At 41.3% G+C, this 26809-nt stretch overlaps 4 protein-coding genes and 1 long non-coding RNA gene across 5 annotated transcripts in view; 2 read left to right on the forward strand and 3 right to left on the reverse strand.

Annotated features, from left to right (window-relative positions):
- Nucleotides 1-274: 274 nt before the first annotated feature.
- ids (iduronate 2-sulfatase) lies at nucleotides 275-7197 on the reverse strand. Its single transcript, XM_088383204.1, has 13 exons — nucleotides 6990-7197; nucleotides 6626-6762; nucleotides 6359-6536; nucleotides 6144-6232; nucleotides 5464-5664; nucleotides 4449-4619; nucleotides 4247-4373; nucleotides 3757-3927; nucleotides 3415-3521; nucleotides 2107-2220; nucleotides 811-921; nucleotides 566-688; nucleotides 275-490 (listed from the first exon to the last, which is right to left on the reverse strand). Exons 1-13 carry the CDS (start codon nucleotides 7054-7056, stop codon nucleotides 422-424), a joined length of 1665 nt encoding a protein of 554 aa, XP_088239330.1. The 5' UTR covers nucleotides 7057-7197; the 3' UTR covers nucleotides 275-421.
- A 366-nt stretch (nucleotides 7198-7563) lies between these two features.
- Nucleotides 7564-9598, forward strand: dcps (decapping enzyme, scavenger). Its single transcript, XM_088383217.1, has 6 exons — nucleotides 7564-7876; nucleotides 8228-8378; nucleotides 8455-8600; nucleotides 8671-8784; nucleotides 8913-9023; nucleotides 9084-9598. The coding sequence occupies exons 1-6, from the start codon at nucleotides 7673-7675 to the stop codon at nucleotides 9348-9350; spliced, it is 993 nt and encodes a 330-aa protein (XP_088239343.1). The 5' UTR covers nucleotides 7564-7672; the 3' UTR covers nucleotides 9351-9598.
- Nucleotides 9599-10360: 762 nt separating this feature from the next.
- On the reverse strand, nucleotides 10361-14857 carry LOC148404230 (uncharacterized). The gene is made up of 8 exons (XM_088394615.1): nucleotides 14674-14857; nucleotides 12878-13023; nucleotides 12605-12717; nucleotides 12359-12492; nucleotides 11415-11512; nucleotides 11110-11195; nucleotides 10837-11023; nucleotides 10361-10748 (listed from the first exon to the last, which is right to left on the reverse strand). The coding sequence occupies exons 1-8, from the start codon at nucleotides 14732-14734 to the stop codon at nucleotides 10602-10604; spliced, it is 972 nt and encodes a 323-aa protein (XP_088250741.1). The 5' UTR covers nucleotides 14735-14857; the 3' UTR covers nucleotides 10361-10601.
- Nucleotides 14858-17531: 2674 nt separating this feature from the next.
- The window catches only part of LOC148404231 (uncharacterized), a 36624-nt gene continuing 27346 nt past the window's right edge, over nucleotides 17532-26809 (forward strand). Inside the window, exon 1 of the mRNA XM_088381623.1 lies at nucleotides 17532-17680. Coding sequence (XP_088237749.1) covers nucleotides 17616-17680 — 65 coding nt within the window. The 5' untranslated portion in view covers nucleotides 17532-17615. The remainder of the gene's footprint in view (nucleotides 17681-26809) is intronic.
- LOC148404232 (uncharacterized) lies at nucleotides 20129-24775 on the reverse strand. Its single transcript, XR_015859229.1, has 3 exons — nucleotides 24611-24775; nucleotides 21670-21795; nucleotides 20129-21081 (listed from the first exon to the last, which is right to left on the reverse strand). It is a non-coding gene; the product is annotated as an uncharacterized LOC148404232 (long non-coding RNA).

Consider the following 26809-nt stretch of genomic DNA (forward strand, 5'->3'; position numbering starts at 1 on the left):
AACCACTCAGTGGCACCCCATGCCAAATTTACACACTTCCTGATGAGAAACACATCAGAATGGATCTTTTCTTCTGTCATGACAACCTTCTTTCATAATAAAATAAGCTTGCTAATGTAGTGACCCACAAGGGAGAGGCGTTCACCAACAGCATGTTCCTTGTGGCTTAGTTCAAAGGGATAATAGATTGGAAAGGTTTGAAGGGGACTTGCTTGCTGCTTGTTCTGTAAACAATCAACTTTGTGCTCAGAGTAAGCCACAACTCACCATCTCATTCAATGCATCTGCACACAAATTTATTCATTTGCTGAACAATTATCTAGCCATCCATGTGAACTGAGTATTTAAATAAATATATTTATAAATATGAGCGTTTCCCTTTTCTGGCTTTTATTGCACCTGTGCACTTAACAGCCCGTCATCATGCTTTCTTTCTATTAGTCTTCAGTCCTGCTGTGAGGTCGAGGAGCTGCAGCTTCATCCTCGTACACTGGACAAAAAAGAAACAAATGAGTCACACCAATGAAGCATCTAAATTAATGGAGGGGGGGGGGAGCAAACTTACAAGAGGCATGTTCTTCATCTTCATCATACTGTGCAGCCCATGGTCCTTATAGATGTTATGGTCCTCACCGGGGTCATTGCCTATCGCGTACAGCTCTCCAGCATGGACATCAGACGTATTGATCTTTAGGGATTGACGATTGTGATGGATGTCAACCACATAAGACAGCCGATCAGGCATTCTCCAGATGAGTTTTAAGAAAAATTGAGTTCATGTGTGGTTATATGCGACGCGTGAACTCTTACGTGATAGGTTTTGGGGTCAAAGCCTAGCCACAGGGTGAAGCGGAAGTTATAGGTGCGCACAGAGTAGCCCATCACCTTTATGTCTTTGAGGTCAGGGAGGTCTGAGTTCTCCTAATAGATGACATTATACAAGCAGACATCAGTACAGTGGACATTTCAGGACAAGCATCAGCAATAGCAGAATCACATCAGTCCAGTTTATGGTGCTGCATTGTACTGGAACAGACAGCAGCTTGATCAGACAAAACATGGGGATGCATATATACGCGCACACATACACGCACGCTTATAAAAGAGCGCGGTTCGCAGGGCACACAGTAGTCATACCTACAGTCAATTTGGTGGGGTCAAAATCAGCCTACCATGCAAGAGTTTGGGATATAGGAGGAAACTGGAGTACCCGGAGGAAATCCACACAGGCACGGGGAGAACATGCAAACTCCAGACAGAATAGCCAGAGACTGGAACGAACCTGCAACCTTTGCAACATGAGGCTGACAAGCTAACAAATCGACCACTGTGCTGCCCCATATTGATTTAGAATTTTGCAGCCTCCGATGAGATGTGACGTCACCAGAACTGCTATTTTGTTTATAACGTAAGGTTCACGCTAGCCCTCTGACAGTTACAGACCAACTTGCTAGGGGAAATGACAGTTGAGGCAAAAACCCCATTTCCTACTAAGAAATCCTACTTTCTAATATATTGTGGACTCTTTCACACAGTAATGACAGCCATCAAACGGAATTTCATCACTTGCTGGATGCTGCCAGAGCGAGCAAAGTTCCGGTTACCTTTGCATTAACTAGGAAATTGAACCAGCAAATGGATTTGAAATTGGACCAATAATCAGTCCAGAAAATGAAACGATGGTTGGAAGACCACCCTGGGATCAATTGCTGACCAGTGTATGGCAAGGGGGGATTAAACTGTACCGCCGGAGATCCCAAATTGAGGTCTTGATGGTACATTAAACGCTAACCAGGGGGATTATTTCAGCAAAAACAATATGGACACAAAAACGGGTCACACTGGTATGTATCAAACTTTAAAACATTGCTCCCTTTACCCATCAAGACCTCAGTGTAGGATCTCCAGAGGTACACTTAAAGCCCTCAAGCAACACAGCTAATTTGAATAATCCGCTCATCAGCAAGCTCTGTACAAACATGATGGCGTCCTGACTATTTCAATCAGGTGTGTTGGAGGGACACATCTAAAACAGTGGACGGGTGCCCGAAAGAACCAGAGTTGGTGACCCCTGGTTTAAAGCAACAATGCTACTCATGATAGTACCTGTGGTGTATCAGCAGGCCGTGGATACTGGCTGAAAGCCACGGAATCTGGATTGATATTGTTTTCAAGTTCAAAGTCTTCTGCCAAGTTCCTTCCATCTGTACACAGCACCTCCTGAAAAAAGGCGAAACGTCAAGGTGAACAATATCTCATTAGGCATGCTTGCATCTTGTTTTTTTTGGGGATCATTCTTAAACAACCCCTTATGAATAAACTACACCCACATGGTAGGGTAAGAGGTGGGACTGCACCATGGATTGATCAATTGGAAATTGAGCAGCTGACTTAAGGCAGCCAACCATTTACATTTACAAGAGTCCAACGTTCTAAGACTGGACAGTCGAATACCCAAAGCCCAAACTACTGCACCGCTGTGCCTCCCCTGATGCAACACAATGTTCAGCCAAACTAAATAGTTTTGAGAGGTCATTAGGGTGAGTCTTTCACCTCACCCTTAAAGCCCTTCCTACCTCACAAACCCCACCCCACGCCTTTGCACAGGCAGGTTCTGTTCTTCTATTTGAAGCCTACATTTCTGACCACGCAGAACCATAAACAGAACTTTGTGAGTGATAGTCTTATTTCATTGCTCCCCATGCCTCTGGATCACACATGGCAACACATCCACAATTGCACAGCTCTACACAGCTTTAGCATCACTGCTCAAAACCCAAGACGTGCCTTCAAATGCCATTTACCATTTTAAACATAACTTTATTTATAGTTCTTTTCCATGCTATGTAAAACAGTTTAGCATTCTAAAAAGATAATGTGCGTTTATTATTATTTGGAGTGCTTAACCTAAAGTGTTGGGACCAAGTTGCGTGAAGGTTTCAAGTGTTGCTAAGCAGCTTTGTAAGGCACTTAAGCGCAGGGTGCCCAAGCCATCCAGCTGGTCACAGACTTATTTTAACAATTACTGCAACTACTCACACTACAGCACTTGTGTATTTAACAATATTTGGAATCTGAATTAACATCAAGAATAAAAGTGAAGACCGTTATGCCTGACTTCCATACATACTGGATGTTTTTTTTTTAATTCTAATGTTAAAGTCTTTGGTGCGGTTTGCGTTTATGTCCATAATGTATAAAATTGGGGAATGATTTCAGGAAAATTATCCAAGTCCATTAATTTAGGAGTGCAGGATCAATGTAGCAAACAAAGGGATTTTTTCCTTCATCTCAGCCCAAGTTGTTGGTACTAACATGGTTACATAGTTATACTAACATGGCACTTTCTTTTAATTGTTTTGTAGGGTAAAAAAAAAAAAAGTCTGGAATTATTTAAACCATCATGATAAATACCTGGTGAGGAATCTCAGGACAGGGGGCAGGCATTTTCAGGCCAGCCAAGTGGCACACTGTTGGAAAAACGGCCACCAACTCCGCCACATTTTCCACGACTTTATCATCTTGAAAAAACAAGTCAATGAGTTTCAAGAATTTAAAATCGAAGCTATTTCTAAAAATCGATAGCACTTAAGACTAATAAAAAAATAAATAAAAATTCTGACAACGCCATAATCTAAAACTAAGCATGGTCTTTGTAAAGACAGATGATTTTTTTTATGTGGCTTGTACATACTATATTAGCCTTATATATTGTTAACAATCTAATTTGAAATTTAAAGTAAAGTGAGTTCTTACTCTTAAAAATGAACTCTGGTTGGCTAAGGACATCCAAAAATGGAAAGGTAGGTTCTTTCAGCCCACTTTGAGATACAGGAGGCTCAAGGTCATAAATGATAAGAGGGACACGCGTTGCGACATCAAAGTTGGAGTATTTTGCCCATTCACCATGCTCTCCTAGCGACCAGCCTGAAAGAATAGCAAAAAGAACAAGGTGTCCAAGAAATAGATTTTCCCCTCTTAGCAGGTTATAATGAATTTGAATAGTAAAATGGATTGCACTTTATGCATCAAGCTAGAATGAAAACTATTCCCCTAAAATAAAATAGCATTACTGTTACAACACTGCCCTCTAGTGGCCTTTATTCAATTGAGGTACTTAATGCTGATAAGCCAACATGCTGGATATACTCACAAAAACAAATCTCCAGCAAAACCAATGATCCCAGCATGTTTTAACTACAACATCCCACACAAACCATTTCTCAAAACATTAGTCATGGCTAACCATGATCAGAGGTGAAAACCACTATTGTGCTCTGAGCCAGCCCCAAGGCATCAAGGGCACTGAGCAGCCGTCCAACCTGGGCATCCATGTAAGACACTGCGGCATAGTAGTGCTGGCGGATACGGAGCTAGAAGACAATGACATCTTGTTTAGAAAGAGAGCCACAAGATCATGTTCAATTATTAAGTTCACAGATACATACTTGGAAGTCTTTAGGAATTGGTCCATACGGGAAGCTAATATTGAGTTTTTGGACATCCTCTCGCTTCCTAATGTCTGTCCAAGGGTTATATGCCACAGGGGGGAGGCGTTTCGGAACATCTGTGTCAGGGGCCAGAGGCATCTTTTTTAGGGGATAGAGCTGCAGATACTCCTGGAATAAAACCACAGAATGTTTTCATTATGTTAATTACATTTTAGTCAAATCTTAACCAACAAAAACATGCATCAGTATAACTCGTAAATGTTGCTATTCTTTGCTTTTGCTATCATGGTATGACACCTTGACATCAGCAGAGTGTGGTTTTTCACATTACAGTGGTAGCTCTACTTACGAAAGCCGACGCTTTTTTTGCATCTACTTCCGAACCAATTTTCGACAGCTGAACCGACGCACACGCATTGAGTGATAGTCGGAAGCCATTACCGTGCGGCAGACAGTTTGACAAGTGTGACAGACACTTGAGTTTGTCAATTTCTATCTTTAGAAGCTAGGTTCCTTCTTTTATTGTTTAAGTTCTCACTCTCGATCTGCGCAAGGTGCATTCAATGACCCCTCAGTCGTAAAACCCATGATTTGACCAACAAGCAATGACGAGTATGTGAGCACATTGCAGAGATTATGTCAACGCATATAATAATTTATTAGCCTGACTTTTGTGTATTCTTGGGGGCATTTTTAGCAAGTGTAGAAAATTACAACAGGTTCCTCCCTTCCCAAGCCAAGTTATGAGGTCAAGAATAAAGTGACATTTATTTTTGTTTTGTGTGTTTTACACAAAGTAATAAGGCAAAAAGTAAGATTTTTGGGATAGTCCAGCACACATTTGCTTCCTATGGAAACCATTGCTTCTACAGGTGCCACCCACACGTTTAAGTTTTTGATCTGTGACAAGAAAATGACCTCCGTTGCAAGACTTTTGGAGGAGAGTGCAATAGTACTAAAAACCATTGTGTGGTTGAAATCCCAAACAGTGGAACTTCATAGCATGCAGTACCTGTGGTATGCGGAAGGGAATGTGGGGTTTGTGAAAGCCCACAGCCAGGAAGAAAGGATTGCCATCTGTGGCTCGAGTCTTCAAAAGTCTCACTGCCTCTTCTACACTCTCCATGTCAGGCAGCGTTCCTCCAGGCTGCTCTGTGACATTCACTGCACACAGCAGGTTGGCATGGAGGCGACCGTCTTCTCCTTTACACATCTGAGAACAAAGTTTAGTGTCAATTTAATGTATGTACACTTCTTGCTTTCTGTAACACTGGTCAATCTCTGCTTTGTCTGGCCTGCAAACAAAGTTTCTTCTTCTGACAGCTGCACACACACACGTAATAAGATTACTAGGTTTTATGTGCTGGACTAGGCGGAATTTACCACAAACTTTGTCACTTTGTTTGATCAAAAGGAATTGCAAGTCAACAGGAGCTGAAAACCCGATGAACGCTTGCGATAGCATGATTAGCCTCACTTCAACTTTTGTTACTAATTTGCACACTATTACATCAGAAAATGTATATGGCAGATGTGGGGATAATGCTGCTGATAATAAGGAGACAGAGTCAAAGTGGCCTAAACCACATTTTAAAGAGCTAAATTGTGAAAGTGCTGTATGGTCTCAGCCAGGACAGTGTTACAATTGCACGGGTCTAGTACTGTACTATAAATCTTCATCTTTGGTTGTACCTTTTGTTTCTCAAATTTGAATGAATCAGGGTGGTACGCAGGGATGGACCAGCTATAAGGATAGTCATCAGTGTAGTTTGAGGGGATGCCTGCAATCAAACACAAGTCATTGTTCTCAATATTCAATTAGAAACTGGAATGACAAAGCAGGTTGTTCAAAAATGCAGAAATGACAAGAAAATGGGCAAATGCAGTATGTCAGGAATTCAATTTACCTGGGTGAAAAACTTTTCCCACAGACATGGTATCGTAACCATGTGATTTAAAATACTGTGGGAGAGTGGTGAAATTTCCAGCATGCACTCTCCAGTAGGATTTAAAATCATACAGCCTGGTTGTATCCGGTCTGCGACTTGTCAACATGGACGTTCGACTCGGTGCACAAACGGCTTGCTGCAAACACAAAAACATTCAAATATGCAAGCAAACATCTACAGTAGGCTACAGTCTAAAAAAAGATTGAAATCCCGAGGTCAGCTAACCTGTGCAAATGCATTGAGAAAAACATGGCTTTTGGATGCCAGTTGGTCAATGTTTGGCGATTTTGCTGTCAAGTCTCCATAACAGCCCAAAGAAGTTCTCAGGTCGTCAGCAATGATGAAAAGAACATTTCGCCTGTCTATGCAAAGAACAAACATTGTTTAAACAACATAAAGTGAATTATTTCGAATGTTGAAAGAGGAAGTGATGCATCTGCGAGCAAAGCGGACTCGGCACAAACGCTGCATGGTTATTTTACAACTTAGTCCAGCGACAAAGTGGATAACAAGCATCTAATTATCATGAATCACTGCAAAATTAGATTAACATTATTTGCAAGATAACTTGACAAACTTTGAGGGTTACCTTGTTTCCCAACGACAAGAATCACATGAAGGAATACGATGAGACATTTAAGCACAGTAATGCACATGTTGCTATGACGTCCAAATGACACCTTACACAGCTACATGAAGTTCACGTGAAATATTTAGAATCTCGAAACCACAGCTGCAGTCGGCGTGCGGCCACCTAACAGAGAATTTACACTGAACCTCATTGCAGGAATCTTCGATAAACATATATATACTCTTCGCTTCCGATTAGCGTCTGAATACTGTATTTTAATTGGACCGCTCCGAAGTAACCCCGCCCATAGATTTAGACGATTGCGTACGTATTCTCTTGGCTCAATAAAATGTCAATCAGATTAATCATGTGCAGCTGCCAAGAGTTTTTGCGCCCCGCCCCTCCCATCCAACTTTGTAATGACGGACAGTTCTGATGAATCTAGTAAGTGATGATGAGTCGAATCAAATGAATAAATAAATCATTGCAATCTGAATTGTATATATTTCTGGGTGAACAATAATAACAGATTATAATGACAGATTTCCAATTGATTAAAAAACGAACTAGTAATTACAAAGAGACCGTGCACGCGCGCTATTTCCGCTCGTATGCACGATTCTTCCAGTTTTGTTGTTAGTTCGAAGTGAGCGATCTTTCCGTTATTAACTATCTTTGGTGGTGCGGAAGTAGCGTCAAACATGGCGGACATTTCAACTAACCGTGAAAATAATCCCGAAGCATTCGATGAATTTACTCAAAGAACCAAAAAGACAAAAACAAACCACGAAGATGGCCAAGGAGAGAATGGAAAGGAATCGGAAAAAAATGTCCTGTCAAGTTTTCAAACTACTACCGTGTTGAGTGATTCTGCCAGGGAGAAAACCATCTTCGTCCACGGAAAGGTAGATAATTAAACATCCAGCCTTTCATTTTCTGTAACATTTTAATTCAGTATATAGCTACTGAATTGGAATAGAAAGCCGTCATTCTTAACGTGTGGTTATGGTTTTATTTTTAATCGAACGAGAGTGAGACGTTTTGGCTTTGATTCCTAGTTTTGGTAGTTTACTAGTTACGTGTTGAAGGGCGAGATTTTAAACAGTTCTCTAAAAAAATAAATATTTTTTGCAACGTAAGACAGGAGATTTTATGACTTGGAGTCAACCTGACATGGCAACCTGACATCAAGTTGTTTAGGGGAAAAAAGTATTCTCTCGTTATGTTTATGTTTGGGTTGTTCACTTGGTAATCAGCTTGCTGACCAGAATGCTGTAGTCATCCTGGAGAAGACTCCCATCAGAGAAGATGCTCTGTCTGAAATATTTGCTGCTTCCACCCTGGAGTTAGATATGAGGAATGACATCTACTGCACCTACCGTCTCCGGTCTCCACCTCACCTTAATGGTACTGGTATGACAAATTTATAAACATCTGTGAAGAAGGATGGAAGCTGGATCACTTTTCGATTTGTGCCTTTTAGAGATGAAGGCGACTGTGGTGTGTCCAGCCACTGAGAAGCATGTGCAGAAATACCAGCGTCAGGAGAGCTTCTTGGTGGAGGAGACAACAGATGACTACCAGTCCATCACTCTTCCCTTCATCCAAAAGCAGAGTTTTAGTGTGCAGGTTAGTGAGCCAGAAAAAGATAACATTTAAATCCAGTGGTGATGGTCTTCACATCACGTTCACTCCTTAGTGGGTATACAACATCCTGGAGAAGAAGGCTGAGTCTGAGCGCATAGTGTTTGAAGATCCAGACCCAAAGCTTGGGTTTGTCCTCCTCCCGGATTTCAAATGGGATCAAAAACAGGTGAAACACGCATGATGCATCTTTTATCCAAATGAGTGACTGTTCATCCATTCCCTCTTCTTTGCAACCCCAGCCAGTGATCCAGAAACATTCTGAAAATAATGAGTTGTTGTTGTGTCCTTTTTCAGATTGATAATTTGTACCTGATTGCCATCACTCATCAGAGAAACATCAAAAGTCTGAGGGATCTGACATCAGAGCACATCCCACTCCTTCAAAACATTTTCCAGAAAGGAAAGGTGAGACACCACACCAACTTTATTGACGCACTTCAGCCATCTAATCGTGTGGCATTTTAGGAGGCCATCCAGCAGCACTACAGCCTTCCAGGCAGCAAGCTGAGAGTCTACTTGCACTACCAGCCATCTTACTACCACCTTCATGTCCACTTCACCAAACTTGGCTACGATGCGCCGGGTTGTGGTGTGGAGCGAGCCCACCTCCTCACAGATGTCATCCAGAACCTTCAGTCAGACCCACACTACTACAAAACCAGAACTCTCTCGTTCCCCCTCCGGGCAGATGATGGATTGCTCGCTCAGTTTAAGGAAGCCGGGAAGTTATAATGCTCCAGCTGCAGATGAAGAGGTGCTTTTGAGTCTGTTTTTGTACATTGGTCGTTTGATTTGATTACGGCGAGACTCATTCCAAAGTCTTGACAGCAGTTGTGATTACATACTGTTAGCTCATAGGTGAGTGTGTAGCTTTTATCTGAAAGTATTTGTTTTAATGTAGGAATTTTAGGGTGGGTTGATCATGTGGTACAACCTAAATCATTCAATAAACAAACGGCTTTTGTGCCTGTTTTATACACCGTCTTTGTAGTTGTGTATTGTATACATTTATACTGATGCTGATTGCTGGTTATTTTTGGCACACAAATTCAAGCCTCATTCATGTATCTTTCTTTTCACCTCATGTACTGTATGCTCTGAAGATTGGAAGTATGTATTCATTAAGAGCAAGTTTAATCATGTTCTTTTCAGAAGTGTCAAAGCAGGCTCACTGAAATCTCTAATTTTCTTTGTTAAATTACTGACACAAGAGCCACATGATAAAAAAAAAAAAAATACATGTATATATTGTGTGTGACTGACCTACGTGAAGTGTTTGCTGTCCACAGGTCAATGTGATCAAGCTGAAGAGAGGTGCATGTAATCATGTGATTTTACATCAAGTCTTGCACCTTTGTCATCCCTGAGTTCGGCCCCCCTACGGGGGTTGGCGCTGTGACAATTGCATTAATTAGCCACTGAAGGGTGCTGCAACCTGCACAAATACCAAATCCATCCCTAATCTTGCCGCTGGTTGACGTATTTTCCCCGATGAGAACAAATGAGTGGGGCTGGGAGTCGCGAAAGGTCAATCTGTGAGCCTCTAGATCAGGAGTGGACAAATCTGGTCCTTGAGGGCCGGTGTCCTGCATGTTTTCTATGTCTGATGCAACACACGAGATCCTGACCAATCAAGTGAATTGAGCCAACACCTTTATTCTGGTTCAAACACATTTTCATAGTCAGTTGAAAGACTGGATATTTAAATCATCACTTCAAACTAGTCAAAGAACTCATCAGAATTAACATTTGTTTATACTTGTACTTTATTGTTCCACATAAGCATGCCAAGATGCTGTCATTTGGCCTCAATGCTGTGAAAATGTCATACTGTGAGATTATCTTGCACTGTTAGTCTAAAGTAAACAACAGAAGGTGACGACCGCTAAAGAAACAATAAAGAAAAAAACACATCAGAATGGAGCCGATTGCCGTCGGCGTGAAGACGCCCAGACAGGAAGCAGCCCTCGGACGGCCGTGTGGTCACATCAGCCGGACGTGACTCTGCGTCACTTGCCACACCAACAGCCAGTTGATGGTTTGCAGGTCTTGAATTTGATAATCAAAGTCCTGCTGGCGCTCACCGTTGAAGGTCAACTGGAAAGCGCCACTGCCACACTTGATAACAATCTAGACGGCGGAAGGCAGAGTATGGGTTACTTTCTACGGGTTTAGAATTTGGGTGACGATTGAACGCCAACTTAGCGACGGACGTCACCTCGAAGGCGAGTCCTGCTCCGAAAGGGCGTTGTTGGGGAAGGGTCCCGGTCAACTTGCTGCCCCACTTGTAGCTGACTTTGGCGTTGACAGCGAAGCTCTTGGTGGCAAAGTCGAAGTTCAGATGCAACGCCGTGCTGCCCGTCTTCTTGCCGCTGCTCTCACGCACCTCCAGGTTGATCACCAGACTGCAAGCACAAATGTGTCGGCTGCCTTCTTTGGCTTTGTGTGTGTGTGTGTGTGTGGGGGGGGGGGGGGGGGGGGGTATAATTACTTGGTTGCTTGAGGAGTGGATTGTCCCTTGATGACGAGTTTGCGGCCCACGCTGAGACCGCTGAAGACACCTTGGAAGCCGCCTGTCTGCACACGCACAACGGAGAAAGATGGCAACAAGTAGGCCATGCGTTTTGGGGACAGCTCGGGTCCTTCACGGACGACGTGGACAAACATTCCTCAGTGAGTCCAATTTACCGACGACGTTGGCAATCATTGATGCCACACTTGAAGGTGTTTCAAAAGGTTCACACGATTGCCACGGGAGCGTAAAAATGCTTTTGAGCATCCACAGCACAAACTCACCTTGCTGAATTTCATGGCGAGCTGGCACTCGCACGTCACGTCCTGAGAAGAACACGACGCCTCATTGGTGGCGTTTGCGCACATGCCTATGCCCAAGCCTAGAAGTAGATAAAATGCCAAACGTTAAATACATTTAGGCAAAAAAGTGACTACACACAAGTTCTCGCTTTGCCAATTACGAAATCATGCAAACTTCAAAATGCGGGAGTCGACTCATGAATGTTGTTGTTTTTCATGTATAATGACAGCCGAACCGCTCTTTAGTGACAAATTCAATTATTTTTTTTCAAATTCAAGACATAAATGTATTTTACTGGTGCACAAAATGAGCCGTGCATGATCATCACCTTGTTCAAAGAACAAAACCAACACAGTGCATGAACTCACAACAAATTACATACCTGTAAATCAGTGTGCCTTTGCGAGACCAGTTCAGATATGAGTCATCACAAATCTACATGATAAATCAGGTGTGTTCGGACCTCCGCAGTAGAGGCTCTGCCAAACCCCTGAGACCGACTCATCGAAGCCCTACGGTTTGATCGAACCCATGTTAAGAACCACTGGTCTAGACCAAAGCTGATCGTTGAAAATGCGTGGCTTTGATGGCGGTTGCAACGGAGGAGCCTGATGCCCTTCCCCATTTGGCCAGGAGGTAACGGCATCGTTTGCACACAGGAAGTCTGCCTTGCCCACTTGATCACACCTTTCGCTAGAGGAGGAACGCAGCTAGAGTGTCACATTGATACACAAGCTCGTGGCTGTGTTGCACAACCCTTTTTTAAGAAAATCACGCTGCAAGTCAAAGGCTCTCAAACTTTGACATCCAATTCGGTCGTTAAAAAAAAAGTGACTTTTTCCTAAGTAAATATCACCCGCACCAAATAATTTTTCAGTGTCGTGACACGCTAATGCTGCAGCCACAAAACAAGGTGTGCACTCACTCCTTGGCAGCTTGCAGATATAGCCCTGGTTAGCGTTACAGTCATCGTCGTTCCAGCGACCACCAAAACTCCGCCGCATCTCACCGCAGTTCTCCAGTCCCTTGTGGTAGTCTGGCTGCTTGGGTTCCCAGGCCCTGCAAGAGAGGAAATGCAAAGGTTTGAAACCAACTATTCCAGTCATGTTTGCAAGTCTTTTTTGTGAATATTGAGGTATCGAGTTGAGTCATCATCACCAAGGACACTCACGAGTAGGAGAAAGGTGTTCCATCTGTCCACTGCCACACGCTGCTCCCAGGCGTCGCTCGTCGCAGACCAATCCAGTTTTCAGGGGCTTTCACTCTTTGCTGCGCCAGCCAGTCCTGCAAGAAAGGCAAAAATTGTGACAAAAGAAAAGGAGGCGTGAGTGAGTGAGTGAGTGAGTGAGTGAGTGAGTGAGTGAGTGAGTGAGTGAGTGAGTGAGTGAGTGAGTGAGTGAGTGAGTGAGTGAGTGAGTGAGTGAGTGAGTGAGTGAGTCGTTACCCTCTCCTGTTGGTCCCTAATGCTCGCCAGGTGGCCTCCCTTGGACACACAATAGTCCTCAGCCTGGGTCCAGGACTTACTGTATGTTCCAAAGAAGTAACAGTGATTGTTGTAGTCTTGCCATCCAGTCGGACACATGGGCACCCCTGGAAAAAGAACAAGAACCAGATGAGAGCCGTGCCAGCATCCAGCTGGTGTCACCTCTTGGCTTGCACATGTAGCAAGAAGAAAAGGTGTGGTGACTATACTTGTCCTGAGAACATGCTTTCATGAAATGATCCCTTATTTCAAACCTGTGCCTTTGAAGAGATTTTTGGATGGTTGTCCCCATTGAACTTTACAAATTCGATGGCGTATATAGGTCGTGCTTATTTAAATAGGGAAGTATCACCCTGAAATCCGCCGAGTCAAAAATCAGAGAGACCCAGTTTGGTCGATTTACCTGTCCAATTTTCGACCCAGCAGTTTTACAAGTGTGCCGGGGAAAAAACGTTCAAAACCTCAGTGATTCCAAAAATACAATACATCAGCTGACGATTATACACGATCTGCATAATCGTTAGGCAAGTGAGCATTTTGACGATAGTACAAGTTTTATGCGTATTTTCCAACTTTAGGTTTTTTATGCACAAACGTTGTCAATAAAGCAGATTCTAATTTAAACTTGAATGCCAATTGGTTTTAAGCATATCAGGTGAAGTGTATTCATGTAATGCGGGAGGGTGCGGCCTAAGGAGGTCAACACCCTAAATCAAGGTGTGCATAATTATCAGGTTGTGTCGTTTCCTCAGGCAAGATGGGCCAAAAGAGATTTAACTCTGAAAAGTCAAAAATTGTGAAAAATCTTTCAGGGGGATGCAGCACTCTTGAAATTGCCAAGATATTGCGGCGTGATCACCGAACCATCAAACGTTTTGTTGCATATAGTCAACAGGGTCCCAAGAAACATGTTGCGAAGAAAAGACCTAAATTAACTGCCAAAAAACATGAAGCCAACAGGAACCCGTTATCTTCCAGTGCGGTCATATTCCAGAACTGCAACCTACCGTGAGTGTCCAGAAGTACAAGGTGTTCTGTGCTCAGAGACATGGCCAAGATAAGAAAAGCTGAAACCTAACCACCACTAAACAAGAGTTTGTTGAAACACCAAGACTGGGCCAGTGTCTGGGAGGCTGTGGTTGCTGCAGCATGGAAAGTTGATTGTCAGAAGATCAAGAAACTGACAGACTCCAAGAATGGAAGGCTTGTGGCTGATATTGAAAAGAAGGCTGGCTATATTGATCACTAATTTTCTTCTCTTTTTTTAAATGTCAGAAATGTTTATTTGTAAATTTTGAGGTGTTTTTATTCTCACTTAAACGGATAAGAATAAACAAATGATGTGGGAACATTTTCGTTTTTCATTTAGTTGCACGTTCTGTACACTAATAGTTGCCCGATAATTATGCACACACAGATTTTCTCCTTAGAAATCCAAAACCTTAGTTTTACTTTATGAAATGATCAGATTGAAGTTTATTAACATTTTGGATTAACTGCGGTCACTGTAGTTGTTCAATCATAAAGTTAATCCTCAAAAACTTCCTAATAATTGTGCACATGGTGTATTAAGTAACGGAAGATGATCCTGTCACTCCCCGCCCCCCTCCTTTTTTTATACACTGGCCCTAATCCTCCACCGTAAAGTTAAGTTAGATTCAATCAAAGCATAATAAATGCAATTCTGTCTGTCTGCACCTGATATATAAAAAGGGGGGCATTTCCATCTTAATAGAATAAATTGAATAAATGCTCACCGACACAGGTGCGACGCAGTGCGAGGGCAACCAAGAACCAGGCAGCGAATGACAGAACCATGTTCGGGATGTGAGGACCCGCTCATGGACACAGCTCAGTTGGAAACAAAGCAGCAGAGCACTCGGAAAGATGCTAGTGCGTCGTCAACTAGTCGCCGACTAGTAGTCTGCACCTGCCCCATACCTGTCTGCACCTAATGCATGTGCAAGCCAGCTCCTCCCAAGTCACGCCCCCCTACTCACACACGCACGCACGCACGCACACGCACATACACACGAGCGCCCGCGCACGCACACGCACATACACACGAGCGCCCGCGCACGCACGCACCACGCCACAAAGGATGCCGAGATGATGCTCTTCGCGCTTTGCGTGACCTTATACAAATTTAGTACACTATGTCCCCTCTCTGCATCCATTGCAGCCTGATCATTCTGGAAGGGGGATCCTCCTATCTGTGGTCTCCTCAACCTCCTCGTTCTCAACCGGTATTGTATGTCGGTCACATGTGAAAATGTGTGTTGCTGTGACAATAAAATTCCGTGAATCTTGAAGATTTGAGTCAAGTAAATTGTGCTCCCAAAAATCAACACTTGGTGGCAGTGTTTCAGTCCAAATTAATTTAACAGCCATAGTGCAAATTAATTCAATTCAGTCATTGTGTATTTTACAATTATTCATTATCCGATGTGCGAGTGCGGATGGTTGTTCGTTTCTGTGTGCCCTTCGATTGGCTGACAACCGGTTCAGGGTGTCTCCTGCCTACTGCCCGATGACTGCTAGGATACGCTCCAGCACCCCAGTGGGGTCAAGTGGTACAGAAAATGGATGGACGGACGGACGGACGGATGGACGGACGGATGGACGGACGGATGGACGGATGGATGGACGGATGGACGGATGGATGGATGGATGGATGGATGGATGGATGGATGGATGGATGGATGGATGGATGGATGGATGGATGGATGGATGGATGGATGGATGGATGGATGGATGGATGGATGGATGGATGGATGGATGGATGGATGGATGGATGAGAGGCTGAATGAAAACTTGTGGAATGATATTGAATGATTTGAAATAACAACGCAAGACATACAATGACTGGGAATGAGCTGAACATGTTGAAGTTGTAATGAGTAATTGGTCAAAAAATGTAGAAATTCCATAAGAAAAATAATGTAATCTCTTGTAGGTGTTGTAATGGAGAAAATGTTTGAAAGTCGGAATTTTTGGTAATCGGTAGGTATAAGCTGAAAAGTTTAAAATTAAAATAGTTTGAATCAGTTACAAAATGTAGACATTAGAATTTTTAATTTTTGGTGGGTATTTTAATAGGAGAACATGGTGAATCTGTGTTATAAGTGATATAATCTAGGTATAAACTACACAGCATTACTAAAATTGAGAACATCATACAAAAGTTTTTGTTTGATCCGGTGCAAAAAATATTTGACTTCTGTGAATGTGTTCGGGTTTACAGTGTAGGCATTCTTCAGGTTGTCAGTTTGCTTCATACCTACACTTTCCACTGAACTAAGCAATTTAAAGTTGGGAAACTCCACTATAACCGCTATCACAGCAGGTTAACGAAAGAGAGTCTTGTGGCAGACTTTAGGATCAGGTCTCTCACCCAGCAAGCTTGCAGTTAGGGGCGCGGCCACACTTGGGGTCCGGCGAGGTCACGGATCTCTCACAGAGGTCGCCGCTGGGAGGATGAGGGTGTGGTGCTGACTGTGGAGTGTAGCTGTCCTGTGGGCTTTGTAAATTTTGACTTGGGTGTCACGGGGGCTGGCTCAGTGAAAGAGTATTCGTGCCTCAACTCTAACTTTGTTTGATTCATCCTCAACCCTGGTGCCCATGTCGAAGTGTCCTCAAGCAAGACACTGAACCTCAATTTGCTCCCAGTGGACCTGGCAGTGGGCTCTATGTAAATCTGACTAGTGATTATTTAATTTTTAATCCGTATCGGACATTTTCAAACAGGTGCTTTTACAAGGCATATTTCCTCTGAATTTTCTGACATGTTACAAACCAACACATTAGCTGAATCATTTGTTTGTGCATTTTATGCACTCTTTTTGAAGCCTTGTCCTGTTCTTGAAAAATAAATTCATTTAACAATTGTTAAATAATTGAAAAAAACATTCTAACAAATTATTTAAGAAAAAGTGGTAGTCGTAGCTCAAAACTAAAAAACGTTCACCGAAGCCACGTGATCGCGATTGGATCGGTATATCGGCGAATCACACTCCTGGACAATCGGTCCTGTAGCACAAAATCCTGATCGGAACATCCCTAGGAGGGTTATCAGACTTCAGAAAATGATACATTTCCACCTTAAAAAGATTATTTATTTTAAATCAAGCGGAAACAGCCATTCATCATTTTCCCGTATCACATTCTTACTATTTTCGGTTTTAAAGTAATTTGCCCTATGACCTGCCTTGTGACGACGTGTGTGCCTTCAATGCCTTTAAGTGTCGCTGTGGACCCCAATGGTCAAGCTGTCAATTGAATTTTTAGAGCGTGTCATCAATTGAACCTTTGGAACACCGAAAATATATTTTTTTTAGAAACTCAGAACTGCAAAATATACTGCAAGTTGATTGCCATAGCCATACTGCATGCACTAAAGTGAAAAAACACTATTTTAATAATTAAATTACGTTGTGCCATGTCCAGCCTTTATTTAAAATGTACCTTTGTTACCGTCGATTTGGAAATGTTTCTTAATCATACCACGTTCAATCTCTTTTCAAGCAGTTTTGGAGAGATCATGTGCTCATACTATAACGTAGTAAATGTACTTAGAAACGTCATTTACTTTTTAGTATTTGCTATTTTCCGAGGCGGCTTTGAACGCATCGTGGTAGAGCCGAGGAAGCTGGGCAGGACTGAGACAAATAATCCAATCATTAGTCCACCAACAGCGCTGATGTCTTGGTTTCACTCCCTGAGAGATGACTTCACTCTGAGGCCGTTTGAGATCCAGGAAACACCGTAAGTGCTTTTTATTTTCATAAACCTGAAACACACCAACTTTGGCTCTCATGTGCGAGAGCAACTTTGACTTTGCTTTTGGTGCAGATGACGAGTTTGTTGGCTGCGGGGAGTAGTGATCGGTGATCGATATATGCGGTCCATAAATTTGTTGAAATTAGTATTTCAATCTGGGACTGTGCCATTTCGTCCAAAGCCACTTGTGTTTATAATGCTCCTCTGCAGATCATTCATTTTCACTTTTTAGCGTTTTTGTCCTATGAACATTCCCAATTAACAGTGCGTGATTTATTTAAAGGCTGATTTGCAGGGTTGTAGTTTAGAATAACTCCGTGCGAGGTAGAATTCTAATCTGTCAAATTTATGACGGCATCTTGTCACATAGTTTAATTCTGTTTATCCATGGCACAACAGTATGAGAGACTACGTTGACTGCGTTTGACATAGAGACAAATCAAGGGCGCTGCAGATTAACCAGTTATCTTTAACTGCGATGGAACGACTGTAATCCTAAACACAGACGGAGAGATTCTGGTGCACACGCCTGTTGCTTTCTGTCCGTGCGCGTGCACGTGGATATGTACGTACGTGCTTGGGCGTAAAATATACTGTAGAGATCTTGGCCCATATAAGGAAATAAGAATTTAATTCGATCTCCCAGTAGTACGCTTTTTGTCCGTATAGTAGTACAATTCACCACATTAATAGACTATGACTGGGGTGCACTCGTTAAACGACTTGGACTCATTGTTAACTTTTCCTCCCATTACTGATTTCCACTACTGTATGGCATTTCTGCATACCAATAGGATGGTGTAGCATGTGGATGTTGACTAGTTTTTCTCCACTTGTAACATGTAGTCGGTCTTTAGTGTAACCAAATAATTCGACCTGCACTATTGCGCAACTTGTAGACATATTTTTGCTCCCGCTAGTGAGCAAGTGAAACTGTCTCACTTGTAACAACAAAGCCGATGCTTGTAGGTGAACGATTTAGTACACCAGTCAGATGTTTAATGAATTCTTCAATAGCTTATTGTAGGCCCTTCAATTAATTGTGATATTGAGTATGTCCCAGAGTTCTAAATTGATTTCTGGGACAGATACTTCACTCAAAAACTGGCCCACATCTCGATTGACAGAGTCAAGACAGTGTCTGCTTTGCCACTCTTGGGCCATGTTCTGTTCACATGCCTTATGGCAGTGCCGACTGAATGCCATCTGTGCCAGCTTCATGCCAAATATGGGCCAAATGTCTTAGCTATGTGGGATGTGTTTAACTATTTTGGATCGGTTATGTCCATTTAAAAGCTTCAGAGCTGATAATCTAACTGATAGGCTTGGTGTGCAAAAGTACGTGTGTGTGTTTGCGTGTTTGTGCGTGTGTGGGTGTTTGGTTGTGCCCGCACGTGCCACTCTCAGGCATCCTGATTAGAGAAGCCTGATCAGGTCATCCCTCACTCGGTCATCAGACAAACCATGTGAGAGTGTGTACAAAGATGTCATGTTCAGTTCTCTATCGTGATAGTACTTCAGTAGACAATCCAATGCTTGTTGTAATTCACTGTGACAGGTACACTATGTCGCCATGGAAAAGCTAATTAGTTTCACCATTGATTGTCCCTCCATGATCACACTGTTAGAGCTGCCCACACATAGAATAATTGTTTTTTGAAACAAAAGGCATCTATTTATACAAAGCAATTTAGCAACACATGAGACATGTGACATAGGCCTCAGATGGACGGTCAATGTAAATCAAAGTTTATGTGTATATTTGGTAGCTGTGCCACACAGTGGGATGATTTAAAAACTGTAACCCAATACATATAGTTTGGCGTAACAGTATTTATGAATGAAATGCGGCACGTTTAAGACCAACTGGCAACCAACATGAAGCTCATGGGCATCAAGTAGCCCCCCCAAGGACCATAAAATCTCTCCGCTGTGAAGCAAAGGTGGTAACCACAACTTCACCGTACAGCTTGGAATTCTGAATATTAAATGCATTTTTGGGTAAAACATCTTAAGTTAAAGCCTATTTTTCAATCTCATATTGTTTTAATTTGAATATATTGTTGTAGTGTATACAGGCAAACTCATAAATGTGTCATTTTCTGAAAACCTCTGCCACCAACTCCCTTAAGAATTTCAGTGTCCTAAACCTTCCTTCACAATTTCAAACAACTGCTTACAACTTGGAATTCTCCAATGTTGGCTTTAATGGTCGGTCATTTATGAATAGTATAATTTTGCCCCATTTTGGAGTTTGCCGTGACTTTGTCACCGTACAGACATTCTAAGATGGAACAGTATTGATCAATTTTATAAGGTTTCAGTTTCAGACCATGAGTTTAGTTTACGTCAACCGGCGGCCCTCTGGTGGTTTATGGTGGTATTGCAGGGGGTCCGGAAAATTGGAAATGGAAAATAATTGCAACATTTTTGAAAATAAAATTGATTTATTATATAGACTTGATTTATTTTCCAGCTACATTTGTGGATCATTTGCTCATCTGAAATATGTCAAATGTTGCTGAGCTTCCCAAGCTAGACTTACAGATGCAAATAAATAGCCTGTATAGGTCTCCTTTTGTGCAAAATAAAATAATATTTAGCCAAAACAGTGGTCCCCGAGTTGCTTCTTGATTATAATGGGTGGTCCCTTGGACCATGACATAAAAAAAATATAATCTGCACACAGAAAGGACATTTTTAGTTCCAGGTAACAATTTAGAAGAAACCAATTTTACTCATCAGATAATTCAACTTCACATGGGACCTCAAAGACAGGAATGTAAAGTTGTGCCAAGTTTTTTTTTTTTTTACACGAGCATCATACAAACCCTTTTAAGGGGAAAGTACGTTGGTAAATTTTGGGAAACAACAGCGCTGAACATCTACAAATGTTAGGGAAAAAAGATTTTTGTAGAGCTACTACGTGAACGTGATCCAAATCATAGAAACCCTAATGGAGAAGATGTCGAATTCCACCGCATGCATGGACACAAGCACACATACACACACGCTCTTGATGTAGAATTCATGAAGATTGTCGTGTTTTTAGCACAGCATAAATCTCAGCTTGGGATGGCGAAGAAGAAAAAGATGATCTTAGGTGGAGGAGTGTTTTCTATGTGAAAACAGACTCGCACAGCATGGAGGGTGGCAAACTGAGGGCAGGAGTATGATTATAGGGTTATTTACATTACAGCAACAAGCTACACCAAAAATCAGTGAGTGTTTGACTAAGCGAGAGAGCGAGAGAGAGAGAGAGAGAGAGAGAGAGAGAGAGAGTGAGAGAGAAGATGGCTTCCAGATGTGAAGTGGAATCCAGGGCGCCAGAGAGTAGCGACGGCGGCGACTCCTCCTCCGCACATGAAGAAGATACAGAATGAGATCTGGAGAGAGGATGGGTGGAGAGCAGTCACACAATAAATAAGAAGGAAGAGATGATGTCAAAAAAGCAGCATGGAAAATCTTCCGTGGAAGGTTTCTAACAAAGCTGTAACAAAATTCACTTAGTTGGGTAGGTCAGGCAAGGCCAAAGTGAATGCCACGGCTTTCAGATTTGCATATATGAGTGATTTTGAAAAAAAGAAAAATTGGAATGGGCATGATATTTATTTGTCAATAATGATGTTAAGTAGGAATATCAGGCCAGCGTACATCCACACAGACCTCCACAATGACATAACTATTCCCGACAACAATCTGCTCAGTGTGACATTGGCAATCAATAAGAATAGAAATAAAAATAATTTGCCTCATAGCTCCAGATTCCATGGTTTGAATGTCAGCCTTTGTAAATTTAGTATGTTTTCCCTGTGCTTGTGTTACATTGCTGTACTGCTTGGTTGCTCTCAGAGGGACGTTATGACTGTGAAATCTCTCTAATATTTCATTACACTACATACCGAACAAAACATTGATTTGCTTTTGCAGGGCACAAAAAAAAACCCAAATTATGTGGCAAACCAGATATGGACCTTTGACTTGACACCTCTGCTCTCGAAACTATCCATAGTTGTGAGTGCGAGTATGAAGAGTTGGTTGCAGTTGGCCGGTGACCTGTCTGATGTGTTCCTTGCCCCACCGAGCTCACCCACGTCTCTCTAAGGGCAAGCAGTAATATGGATACATGGGAAATGACAAATAATACATTTGATTAAGTTTGAACATGTCAGGCCTATAACAGCCTAACTTCAGCTTTGTTCATTAATGCTTTAATAGTAAAAATCATGAGAAGAAATCCAAAGTGGGGAATTCCAATACTTCTAACTGGTGGTCTCTGTAAAACAGGGCTTCTTACAGAAGGTGAAATGAAGGCCTTAATGGTTTGACAGCAAGACTTGCCTTGTTGAAAAAGTCCAAGGAGACAAAGTGGGTGTTCTCCAGACTCATTCAGGAAATACCAATATCCACGGGTTTTTTTTCTCCTAAGGGAAACTCACTTGACCCACATTCCTCTTGGCTGTGTAAACACATAGTCATATAATTGATAAATATGTATCCTCACACTTATTTTGGGAGGGACAAGCCCTTCTGCTCTTGGTTGAGCTTTGACACTTGCACATTAGAGACTTTCAATTCACGTGTTTTTTAAACACTTTGAGAACATCCTCATCTGATGATCCTACACGTTATTTTTCTTGTTCATAGAATCAGTGTTGCTTTCAGACTACTCATTCTGTGGAAGTTTTATACAAGCAGCATTTAGCAAAAGAGCATCACATTTCCCTCACAAACCAGCTTGGGAGTTGTTGCGAGACTTTATGGCATGGGCTGCAGCCTTAGTGGTGCAGGAAGTATTGCATCGATTTTCCTAATGGAAATACTGTCAATATCTCCCACTTAACATGGCACAGAGTTTCACCAATATAGTTCAAATATGTGTACAAAGAAAGAAAGAAAACAGCCATTTTATCTACAGTAGATAGACACAATCGCAGTTTGTTCCATGATTATGGTCAGCCTCTAATTCGTTTATATTTAGATGTTTTTTTCCCTCTGTTGTGCGACTTAAGATGTGGATTTGACCCAAATTCCTCTTGGTTGGAGACTCCACTGGCATTGACTTGCTACTGTGGAAGTTTTGGTTTTATTCACTCAGTTATGTAAGAACGTGATTTTAGCGACTGTTGTTCCAAGTTTAATCAAGTAAAACTACAAAGATAAAACTTTTGAGGCCACTAAATGACTGCGAATGGCACCAGTCTGTCTTTGGGGTGTTGCTGTGTTTAACCTGCGCATTATTATGCACTCCATTTTCTGGCAGCCAAGCGCTAACACACACTGTGACCTACTTTCTTTCTTTTAAGTAACTGAAGCCAGGCTTGAATGTGGTTTACATGTCATTACATTTTATTTGAAATATTTTGGGACAAAAAAGCATGTGTTGTTTCAGTTAGAGATTGCATGTATGTACAGTTGGTTATTAGACGAGGAAGAGGTCTTCTTTTTACGTGGTGCCCCTCTGGTATGGTATTGCATTTCATCTGGAGTCAATCAAGTCAGGAAAAACCAACATCCAAGACACAGCCAAAGCAGTGTAAAATGTGTAAAACATTTTTCAGACATTGTGTGAATACACGACTGCAAACTATTACACACTACTTTTCACCATTTAAACGTTAAATTTAATTACCGTATTTTCCAGACTAAAAGCCGCTACTTTTTGCACGAGCTTCGAACCCTGCAGCTCATTGTCCAGTGCGTCTTATGTATGATTTATTTCATGATTTTGATGATATTGTATAATTTGTGCATATTCTTTTACATATGGAAATTGAACATTAAAACACCTGCGGCTTATAGTCCAGTTCGGTTTATATATGAACAAAACAGGATTATCCCCAAATTTTAGCTGGTGGGGCTTATATTCAGGTGCATCGTATAGTCCAAAAAATATGTTAGATTTTTTTTTTAGCTCTAAAACATGAAGACATTTAAAGGGGCTTTCTAGTTTGATGATTACGCAAGAATGTTTGAAGAAAATAATGACTGTACAGATGTAAATATTAGCAGTCCTATAAAATATTGACTTAGATATACTACATTATACAATAGAAAATTAGGAACATGTTCCGATGGAACAAGATGAAAGTTGTGACAACTTAGAGCTCATGGACATAGAAGCGATGATGAATGAATGAATTCTTCCTTGCTATTGCCGAAAGCATCTGTCCAATCATGTTGTTCTAATGTTTTCCCGCTTATTTGTGTGCATTATGACAGCTAGTGGTATCTTTCTTTCTTTCTTTCTTTCTTTCTTTCTTTCTTTCTTTCTTTCTTTCTTTCTTTCTTTCTTTCTTTCTTTCTTTCTTTCTTTCTTTCTTTCTTTCTTTCTTTCTTTCTTTCTTCAGAAAATGGTCCCTGTCACCATCACGTTTTTTTCGGTACAGACATGCCATTTCTAATGGAAAATTAGAACTTTTCTTTTTGGCAGTGTTACAATACACCCACCTTGGGACATTACATTATTGAACCACACACACATCTTCAAGGAATGACGCACAGATGAGTAAGTCAGAGCATGTTCGAATTGAGAAATTTAGTACTCTGTTAATGGTACTCATGTTGTTCCAATTTCCCCTCCTTTTTCACATCCAGCACATTATTTTTGTGACTAGACCAAGTTCAATGTGCTGTGAGTCAACGCAGCTTTATTCCATCATCTTTTTTTTTTTGAAAGCTTGATAATTCTCCAACAATTTTGACCAAGTTGAAGTCTGCCTCTTCTCAAAAATCACCACATAATAAATTCAATAAACTTGCCAATTTCCCTCCGAGAGGATCCACCTTGGGAGGATTGGGCAACAGTCCAGCTCAAAATTAAGCCTCACGTCACCTCGCGGCCACACATAAACACACAGATAAGCCTGTGGAGCTGAACTTGCAGTCCGTATTTACAGTAAGCTCCCTACTTACGGTGATCAGCTGCGACAGGCCGTTTGCAGTCCCTTGCCCCCGAGCTTAGATCAAATGAGTAACATAAGGCCCGTCAAGCATCCCTTGTCTGTGTTAAATCGAACAATGATGACCACAATACACCTCCGGCTCATTCCTTTTTTTGTTCACTTTCTGGTAGTGGTGATGCATCTAGTGGCTGCGAAATGAATGGAAGACCCATCATAGACATTTAGTCATCAATACAAGCCGCAGTATTGATTTTTGTGCACAATGGAAACTCATTTTTTGGAAGTGGAGCATGACAATGTAGCGGGTTGTAACTGTTAAATCCGGGTCAATATGCACCAGCAGGCAACAGCATTATGACTACGTGCACATTATAAAGATATCCAATGACTACATGCACATTATAAAGATATCCAATGCCAATGGAAGATCAAAATTAGAACAAAAAAAATGCCAATGGGAGATCAAAATTAGAACAAAAAAAATGCCAATGGGAGATCAAAATTAGAACAAAAAAAATGTATATTTGTAAAGACAGGTTCATAACTGGTCAGTGTTTCTATATTTTATGTACACACAGCACAATATGCTATATACAATATGCTAACATGAAGTCCAATCTCAAAGCAGTAATATAAGACAACAGTTGCTGAATTATTTGCAAAAAATAATTTGGTGTCTATTTGTGAGGCTTAAAATGTTGGAAGCAACAATAGAAATAATGCAGTGTCAAATAATACACGTGCACACAGTGTCAAGCTTTCATGTCTAAATGTGTGACATTGCTCTTAGATTGGGTTATAGTGTGCATGTCCTATCAATGTTGTAAAGACAAACAGTGAGTGTGTGTGCTCCATGGGCCACTGGCGAATTGCTGAAAATCAATCAATCGATCAATCAATGAATAACTCTACAGTACTATATCCTAGGATAACTACTACAATGCAGTGCAAACATGGCAACACAGAGAAATGATGGTTGTGAGCTAAACATCACTTAATACAGGGATGGGCAATTGGTGTACCCTTGATTCATTTAAAAAAAAAAATGGTAAAAATTTGTTTCTTTTTATACAAACCCAAATAATTCTTAAAAAAATGAAAAACATTCACTATATCTTTCCATAAATTGTGAGGGGTAAATGGGGAAAGAAAAACAAAATCAACAAAACAAATATTGAAAAACAGATGTTGAAAAAATACAATATGCCAATTTGCAGGTGCTAAAATGCAAATATGCATCAACTCTAGTTTTAAGTTGTAATACCACCATTTACCACTAGGTGGCAGACATGTCTTGGTTGTGCTGCTTGCTACTTACTACAGTACTGTAGTAGTAGTAGTAGTAGTAGTAGTCGTAGTAACAGTAGTAGTAGTACTCTTGCCCGATACAAGAAAATGAGTAGGTTTAATATTTTTTTATGAGTTTAGAATGACATTCAGGACAACTATAGTCCCCCAACACTATTAACCTTTTGAGTGAGTTGAAAAATTAGGTCTTGTACTTGATGTTGGCTTGCTGTTCAGCAGTTTAGTGCCATCCTTGAATGGTAAAATTTGATGCAAGAGTCCTTTGCATTGCCCAAAAAAAAATGTTATTTTCTTGTTTGCTTCAAAATATTTGTTGTTGGTTTAGAATAATGGATCTTTTATCGACGATTTCATCATTGGCTCCACCAGACTGTTGCATTCTTTATTTGAAATGATTTTCCAGGCCTTTGCTTTTTCCATTCAGTCTCCTCTTCAGAAAGTAAAATACAGGCTCCATTGAGTTAAGGCATGTGTTGGATCATTATCTTGTTGCATGATGAAGCTTCTTAGATTTAGTTTGGAGGCATTTTTCTGTAAACTGCCAGACAAAATAGATTTCAGAATTCATTCTTCTGTGACCGTCATGAGGTACATCATCAATAAAGCTGCAGCTGTAAAAAAGCGCTTTACATATAATTTAATGGTACAACTGCAAAGACAGTGAAAACACAAATTAATATACATTAGTGGTAAGAAATATATAAAGTAGACACCAATGAGACATTAGCAACAAAGTCAGTCAAAAGCCAAAGAATAAAAATGGTTCTTCAAACAAGTTTCTATACAGAGAGGGGGCTTTCCAAACATTTAAGGGGAGGTCATTCCAGAGGGAAGGACCAGCAACAGAAAGGGCCTGCTTTGTCTTCTGCACTTCCAGTAGACTCTAGTCTGCGGACCTGAT

Source organism: Syngnathus floridae, chromosome 1, assembly GCF_059516105.1.
Source record: "Syngnathus floridae isolate MCC-2025c chromosome 1, RoL_Sflo_1.0, whole genome shotgun sequence".
NCBI lineage: Eukaryota > Metazoa > Chordata > Actinopteri > Syngnathiformes > Syngnathidae > Syngnathus > Syngnathus floridae.

Bases quoted from the DNA above. Each gene is read 5' to 3' on its own strand.
- ids (XM_088383204.1), bottom strand. From the start codon at position 7,056: ATGTGCATTACTGTGCTTAAATGTCTCATCGTATTCCTTCATGTGATT. The intron at 2,221-3,414 runs GTATTTATCATG...GCCTTTTTTCAG, and splicing joins GTCCTGAGATTCCTCACCAG to GAGGTGCTGTGTACAGATGG. The intron at 491-565 runs GTAAGTTTGCTC...TTTTTTGTCCAG, and splicing joins AGATGAAGAACATGCCTCTT to TGTACGAGGATGAAGCTGCA.
- dcps (XM_088383217.1), top strand. From the start codon at position 7,673: ATGGCGGACATTTCAACTAACCGTGAAAATAATCCCGAAGCATTCGAT. The intron at 7,877-8,227 runs GTAGATAATTAA...CTTGGTAATCAG, and splicing joins CCATCTTCGTCCACGGAAAG to CTTGCTGACCAGAATGCTGT. The intron at 9,024-9,083 runs GTGAGACACCAC...GTGGCATTTTAG, and splicing joins ACATTTTCCAGAAAGGAAAG to GAGGCCATCCAGCAGCACTA.
- LOC148404230 (XM_088394615.1), bottom strand. From the start codon at position 14,734: ATGGTTCTGTCATTCGCTGCCTGGTTCTTGGTTGCCCTCGCACTGCGT. The intron at 11,024-11,109 runs GTAATTATACCC...TTGTGCTTGCAG, and splicing joins TCCACTCCTCAAGCAACCAA to TCTGGTGATCAACCTGGAGG. The intron at 10,749-10,836 runs GTGACGTCCGTC...TCCGCCGTCTAG, and splicing joins GAGCAGGACTCGCCTTCGAG to ATTGTTATCAAGTGTGGCAG.